This window comes from Mytilus californianus, unplaced genomic scaffold (assembly GCF_021869535.1).
Source record: "Mytilus californianus isolate M0D057914Y unplaced genomic scaffold, xbMytCali1.0.p SCAF_13, whole genome shotgun sequence".
NCBI lineage: Eukaryota > Metazoa > Mollusca > Bivalvia > Mytilida > Mytilidae > Mytilus > Mytilus californianus.
In genome coordinates this window covers 2,605,444-2,613,828 of record NW_026262615.1, presented here as the reverse complement: position 1 = coordinate 2,613,828, position 8,385 = coordinate 2,605,444, and the positions used below count along the sequence as shown (strand labels likewise).

The following is an 8,385-nucleotide window of genomic DNA, read 5'->3' as shown; positions in this document are numbered from 1 at the left end:
ACATGTTTTTCTCCATTCTTTTTTTCAGGAATAAATGAATGATAGAAATTCCCCATATTGTATGATAAAAATTTCCCATATTGTATACATGTAGCAAAACAATAATACGTTTTAAAATGCAAGAACAAAATGCATAGGTCAGCGTCCATATAAAAAAAGAAAAAACCGTTCATTTTGGTTTCCAGGTAAACTTAAAGCAATTTTTATAAAACATATTCACATCAGATATGGCTATTGATTTAGATAATTAAAAAATTAGAGGGAACAGGTATAAAAACCCAAAATTGGCCCCTTAACCATCAAAAGAAAAATACTGAACAATGACGTTTAAGGATAGATAGCTAGGAAATATGGAACCCCATCTTAATTTTATTTAAGCCTAAAATAGGAAGTGTTTTATATCTGATTGGTTTGACAAGGGCGTATACATTTTATTATACATGTTAACATGTTGATTTAATGAAGGCAGAAACTTATTGGACAGTTTATTTGATTGAGTTGGTGTGTGGTCAGACTCAATTACAGATGTTATTCATGATCCAAATCCTCCTGCCCTCTATATACCTGAAATAAAATGGTCAAAACCTTAAATTTGCTGTGGATTCTTCAACGACTTTGTAACTTAAATTAGAAAAAGGCGTTTCCGAATAAGTTTAATTGCAATAATACACTTGACACAGTAGCATTAAATTTTTCAATCTTCAACGCTTCGTTGCAAAAACTAAAGTCTATGATTGTGTACGCTCGAATAAATTAAAAAAAACTAAAAGGGCAAATTCAAAGAGCATCGAGGCCTAAAATTTTGAGTGATAGAAAGTTGGTTGCTTAACGTGTAGTGGCAAATATTTTATGCATATTCAGGACGAGAACAACTTAACAATAATTAGTGCCTGTAATCGAGTACGTCCGAGATGAAGGTGTTATGTTTAATTCTTAAATTCCCGTTGAAAACTTATATGTAATTTTATTTTTAAAAAAGGGTTCCAACTCTCTCAGGCAAAATTGAACTTAACAGAATGAGGCTTTTGTTTTTATATTCCTTTTAGTCATATCGATCCTCGCGTTTTCAGTTCTTGGATTTCGCTATTTTGGGTTAGGATCATTCCTTATGAAAATAAATTCAGAAAAACGCCTCGGACGCACGAAATCATGCAAAGGGCTAATTTCGTTAGCATAATGATTGCGCCAGCAGTAATAGTGATCATGTTCAAAGGTGTTTTTGAAGTCCTTCAATGCCTCTTTACAGATGTGTATTATATCATCGACGGTAAAAAGTCAATTTTAGTTTATCACTTTAACAGTGTGAATGTTAAGAGATGTGAAATGTTTTACATCTTTTATCCAAAGTAAAAAATGGCATATCGAGAATAGTAAAACTTTTGAAAAGAGATGCAGGAAGTAAATTTGCATCGGATTCCTTTTACTGCTTAAACCTCTTTTATCAGATAAGATACCAGGATTAGAATTGTGTACGCCAGACGCGCGTTTAAGACATCTCAGTGACGCTTGTATCAGAAAAATTTAAAAGGCCAAATAAAATACGAAATTGAAATGCATTGAGGACCCAAAATTCCAGCAGGTTTTGCCAAATACAGCAGAAAAAAAGAATGGAGCAGGTAACATATTCCTGCCGAAGAAAATAGTTAGTATTTCGAAACATTCCCAGTTTTGTAAACAGTTGATTTATTGCTATGACCATGTCAGTGATGATTCATGTCAACACAGAAGTGCTGATTGCTGGGCTGGTCATACTCTCGGAGAGGATACTACCACCAGCAATGACATCGGCCCACTTCAAATCCCACAGGGAAAAAAACAAACCATGACACCGACTTTTACGGAAAACAGTATATTTCAGGTATGATGAATAGGTAAACATATCAAAAACGTATAGAATTAGGGCGATAGTTTACAATGTCCGAATGTAGGGAATACGAAAACAAACATAAACATGACACTGACAATACCGGAACCTGATATTTGTGAAATGTAGTGGTTTACTGCTAAAATATTATATATTTGTATTTTACCTAATATTTTTCTACACAATCATGTTCTGATTGTGACGAATTTCTATTTGCTCGGTATTTACAATTTGAATTATGAATACTATAAACATATTTCATTGAAGAGAAAAAACTTTTTCTGACATTAAAATTTTAAATGAAAAATCTTCTTAACGTGACATAATCAGTTATAAACATGTTTCATATGCAAATGATATTGCTACTTCTGTACCTTTTTAAGGAGCAAATTTGAATGTCTGTGATTAACTTTAACATATAGAAAATATTAGAATAGCATTAGTGCGTTTCGACAAAAGCATCTCGAGCAAACTATTCCAGCAAAAACAACAAACTAACAATGAAATTGACACAACGAATATATAGGACAAACAACTACAAAAATGATCTAACAAAACATAACTTATGCAGTGTTATAGAACACATACCCATTTAAAATGATGAGAAATAAAAAAAAAATCCTGAATGTTACCAATATAAATTTAATCTATAATGAGAATTCAAATGTCGCAGACTATCAAAATAGTACACTGGTAAAACTAAAAAGCCCCGTAATTCAAGTTTATGATATTGAGTATATTACCATTAAGTCGCATATTCGGAAAGAAGCATACTTCATATGTTAAGCACCTCTTAAAAATTTTTCTATGCGATTTTAAAAAAAAACTTTATATTTAGAATAGTTTAACTTCTCTTAGTAGCCCATTTTAATATATACAAGACTGTATAACATCCATTCCTTTATTTAAATGTAAATGGCAAAGATATAATAAGATATTTGGTTGGTGATATGTCACGAATTATAGCCTTAAAACGTTGAAATAATCAATACCAATTACTTTACCAGGTAATAATTTAATTTTAGCGTGCTTGGATTTTACATCTCATTCAGTTCTCTTCAAAGTGCTTTTTAACAAATAAGCTTTTTCATATTGCATAAACAAAGTTTCCTTTTAACAAATCTTTTGTGATTTGAGTTATATTTGCAACAAAAAATATGATTTTCACAATATACTTTATACGGACAGTGCTATCACAAACGGAACATTATATTAATTTTCATTGTTGTTGTTGGTTTTTTTCCTTTGCTGAGACCCAATGGTGTATTATATTTTCACTGTTTTTCACTAAAATTTCAGTTGTAGTTAAGTTGTTTTGTGTTTTCGTGTTTGTCGAATCTGCAACATTTTATAGCGGAAACGAGACACGACAATCATTGTCAAACATACATTGAATGTTACGATCCATTACGCTTTTTAGTTTTGAGTTTACATCAGCTTATCTTTCAAAACACCGTTAATACCAAAATGAAATGAAGAATTGAAACAATTTTTTGTCAAAACCAAAAACCTCTTTTATAAAATCATATTAATTTATAAATTACCATCTTTTTTTCAAAAAAAATGAAAACATATTTATTCATTCAGTAAAGATTACAGATTGCTTGTAATTCTTTAAGACCATTTTGAATACAAATCAATGACCAAGTAGACATGCAAATTAAAAAGCCACATTTAACTAACACACGCACATATATTCATTATTTGCGTTATATTGTATAAGGTAGTTAAAACTTGTAATTGGTTTCATATGAACGATTGTAAATATAGATTCTAACTTTATTGAAAGGAAATAGTAATTTAAATGATAACGACTTTATTCATACGTTGTATGGGGATAAAGTATTTAAAGTCTACAATGGAAATAGCTGTGACGATGTAACCGTCTATTATTTTTCTAATCATCGGGGAAGACATGTCTTCTTCCAATGGTAAGTTGTAATATAAGACCGAGTATACCGCTTTATTTTCATATTTGAATTATTTTGTCTTGCTTTTTGATTTAGACATGTTTAATATTGAATATTCATAAACTGACATAAATTGAATTATAGGAAATTTTCATAAATTTGTAAGCAATATTCGGTGCGGTTTTTGGAGCTTGACGACAAAAATTATTTCAATAATACGTCTATAAACAACCAAATTCTTCTGGTAAGTAGATGGTAGAATTAAAGTAATAATATAAGCCAATATGCTGAATCATTTTTTATTTAGATAGAATAATAAAATTCTGTCAAATTAAGTAATAAATAGTCTCTTGTTGTCTTTTTGGCAATCAGAACACAACTAATTTGTATAACATTTTGCACTACTATATCTATTGTTATTTAGTTGACACGATATGTAACTTATTGCGACAGCATTTATCCCAAACATTTTTTAGGGCCAAATATTTTATTGTTGGTCCTCAATGCACTGCAACTTAGTACCTTTTTTTATTCGAGCGTCGCTGATGAGTTTTTTTAGACGAAACGCACGTCTGGCAAACAAAATTTAAGCCTTGTATTTTTGGTGAGTTTATTAGCATTTACCTCTGAGCTGTTTACATACTAGTGTGCATATGTTAACAATATGTTAACTATATTCATTGGTGTAAATGAAATAACGTGAAGTTTTTAAAGGGGACAAGGTCTTGGTCGCCCACATTGATGATCACTGCTTTCCTTAATGAGTGTTTATGCTTATTTTTTATTTATTCACTTTAATGTTGATGATGTATTAGTTTAGTTTTTTTTTTTTTTTTTTTTTATTTTTTTGTGGAAAGAGGCGGTGTTGTAATTATATTCATTACATTGGTTGCAATGAACTACATTGATTTGCCGCTGAAATAAAAACCGATAATTTCACATGTGAAATAGACGTGGTTATTTCACTCCTCTGACGTCATACAATAATATGCGTTGTAAAGACGTTGTCGCTGACGTCTGATCAAAACAAATTGTAAATGCGTAGAAAATGATATAGTTTATTTTATAAAGAAAAAAGACATTTGCCAATGTAATATAAAGAATAACTGATAATTAACTCATGCGCTACGCGAATTCTTGAATTAATGTGTTGTTCGGTGAATCGTTGAATATTTTTCTATATTTGAATTCTTTGATTAGTTATTCTTTAATTATAACATATGCTGGTGTAAATAAAGAACTTGACTTTTCATGGTCTATTTCATAGAGAATCATAAATTTACATAATATTGCGAAGTTTTCGTTAGTGCGATTAATGCGACTGGATGAAAGTAGCATTCTGCATTCGAAACATAATTATGTATGTTAATTTTCCTGAAATCGCAATAACTTATCTCGCATGTTCGTTCATTTTTCCAAAATGGCAATAATAAATGAATGCAAAAATTTCTGAATTTAAAGTATTGTATTTTCTAATCAAACTCCATCTTACCAGGTTATATTGTGTTTGCAATACCGTATATCGGGCTTTTTTCGCGTGTGTTTAATTTTCGCTTTGTTCGCGGCAGCTAAAGAAACTCGAAAATTTGACCCCGCGTAAATTTCCCTGCATATTCATAGATTTATCGTTATTGGAAAGTTTCTAACATTTAACTGTTAATTATGAGGTCTTCTATGTTGTCCGACGACAGACCACAAGAAAGATGTTTTCATAATAATTAAATTGGCTTATCGTACGTGTCACACCGTTTGACAACACAGCAATCAGTGACATTTAAAAAAATGTTAATTAGCGACGATCTGTTGATTGGTGTCATAACCCCAAAAAATTGCATATAATGTCAAAATAAAATAAAAATTAATCAGATTTACACGGATATCCGTACATCTGTAATGATCAAAAACATCAATTTATTACCATGTCCCAATATACATAATTAACGTTACTTGAAAGTTCTCTGACTTATGTGTATTTAGGTTTGTAGTACTCATATTTGTTTTTAATCGATTACCTGCCATCCAATAAGATTTGGTGTTTACATCTTTGACAACACGATACAGTTATTTTTTCGCGTGTATTTTCCCATTCAGCGAAAATTATACACAGTGAAAATTTAACCTACCCATTTTGTCATCAATTCGCGAAAAAAAGCCGATGCGAAAAAAAAACCCGATATACTGTATGTTATTTGATATCATCTTTAATCAAATTATGTATAATATTGTCAAAAGTTTAATTATTCATAGCTTGAATACAAACAAAATTATATTTATTTCAGAAATAATAGAATCACGCTTTTCCGCTAAATATGGTAATTTACTTAAATGGCCATATCAATCCATACCGGGAGATCACCAACATAGTTTTGAAAGCATAAGTAGTGAGTTTGATGACGAAGATATCAACGGACTTGTTTCCCATTTAGAATCAGAATCAGGACAGATGCTGCAAACACATGGATGCCATAGGACCTCATTTTTGACGAAATTGCATTCAATTGAAAGTAACAGAAAAGGGACAAATGGAGATGAAAAAATCTATATAAAAACACTCTTCGACAAGACCCTTAACTCACTACAGGAGACGTACACAGTGTTCCAAAACAGCAAACTTCATCTAGCTGGCAGTATGGGCGAACAAACCAAAGTTGGCAGACCAGATGAATTCGATTTCGTTATTATTCTACCACAACTATCAGAGATAGATATATTTTATCCAGACCGTATGGATAAAAATAAACATATCCGTGAATTTGCCAAAGATTTCAATTTTGGATACCCGGATGCATTTACAAATGATATCAGATTTGGAATACATGAATTGCTACTAGCAGCATTGGTTGAAAATTTGAATGATGATTGGAAAATAGTGCTGACGGGTTGCAATTTCTTTACTAGAAAAACTGCTGTAACCTTTCATTTGGTTCGTAGCGCAGACTGTTTTGAAGTAGATATCGATGTTACTATTTTGATTCCTTTTAGCAAGGCCACACTCTCCCCACATGCAGATGACTTGAAAATAAAGCAGTACTATATAGATAAGTTAGCTAACGACGACGGAGTTATCTATGCTATTTTCAGATATGAAAACCACGCATTTCGACCAAGCAAAGCTCATCTTGAGAAAGCTCTTTTAAAAACAGAGAGCAGACAAAGGGTTTACACTGTAGCAAAACTCATTGTTAAAACATTTTTACCGACAATGGAGGTTCGCGCACATTGTAGACGATGCAAGGAATCAATAATTGGCTCGTATACACTTAAGAACATCCTTTTTTATATGATACATGCTTATCCAGATGATTCATGTTGGTCTGACGGTCATTTTAGCACACGCGTAGTAGAACTCTTTGTTATACTTAAACATTGTTATGACCAAATCTTTTATAACTTTGTTGAATACGTCTCGATGAAAACGAAACATCTTGAAAACAAATTAACATATTCACCATCTTTAAAACTTTTGATTCCAAAAGATGACACAGTGACCAGCGATATCAGACAAATGGATAAATGGATAAATCAGGAAAAAGAATATGAGGGGTCAACATTTCGTGAGTTGAGTGAAATACACTTCCAAATGAATGCCAAACGATTTGGGTCAAATGCAGAGTTATACACGAGGACTAGCATAAAAGACAAAGTGAAGTTTTACTATGGACACTTTGATGGAGAGATCGATTTTAATCCATTCGAAAGTACACCAGGCAAACGGAAGATCGATCCTAAAGAACCAAAAATAGTCCATAACAATGCAACTCCTCTTTCATGTTTCCTTCCCTCTACGGAAGATTTGTTTGATATTATTGACGATGCTTCCTTCCGAAGAGAAGTAGACAAGTACTTTTGTTTTCTACAAAAAGAAACTTGGGATTTTAAGGAAGTGATTACCAAACTAGTTCAGTTACTTTTAACAAAGTAAAGTACAAAGAAGGCAAAAGAACGTTTTACATTAGTTATAAATATTTAAAGGACATTAAGGACACAATAACACATTTTCGGGAAAATTTAACAAATATATCAAATGTATATGTTATTATTCATTTATCAAGCACTTGTATTTAAAATGTAGCTCATAAACAGTATATATTTATGTTATCAGATAGAAGTATTCTAGAATATCAAACTCTGTCGTTTGTTGCTGTACTGTATATCATATTTGTATTTCGTTCAATGTTTTTGCATTAATCAGGCCGTTAGTTTTTACGTTTGACGTGTTTTACATTTGTCATTTCGAGGCCTTTTATAGCTGATTTTGTGGTATTTGTTTTGCTCATTGTTGAAAGCCGTACGTTGACATATGGTTGTTAATTTCTATGTCATTTGGTCTCTTATGCAGAGTTGTCTCAATGGCAATTATATCACATCTTCCAATGTTATATCTACGTCACCAACACGCGACTTGTTATATCCAATTAAAAAAAACAAACAACTCAAAAGCCACCGACAAAACATCGATTTTTTGAAAATTGTTGTGTTTTAGGAGACGCAGATTTGATTTTAATTTGATTTAGTTTCGGTGATTAACACCTATTCAGCACTATTAGCTATTTCTTGGTGGTCAGTTTTTATTGATCGAGGAAGCCGGACTGCCAAAGGAGAACCACTGAC

At 31.6% G+C, this 8,385-nt stretch overlaps 1 protein-coding gene across 1 annotated transcript; it reads left to right on the top strand.

The window, feature by feature from the left end:
* Positions 1-3,663: 3,663 nt before the first annotated feature.
* LOC127723012 (uncharacterized) lies at positions 3,664-7,980 on the top strand. The gene is made up of 2 exons (XM_052229415.1): positions 3,664-3,795; positions 6,054-7,980. The coding sequence occupies exons 1-2, from the start codon at positions 3,780-3,782 to the stop codon at positions 7,694-7,696; spliced, it is 1,659 nt and encodes a 552-aa protein (XP_052085375.1). The 5' UTR covers positions 3,664-3,779; the 3' UTR covers positions 7,697-7,980.
* The last annotated feature ends 405 nt before the right edge of the window (positions 7,981-8,385 follow it).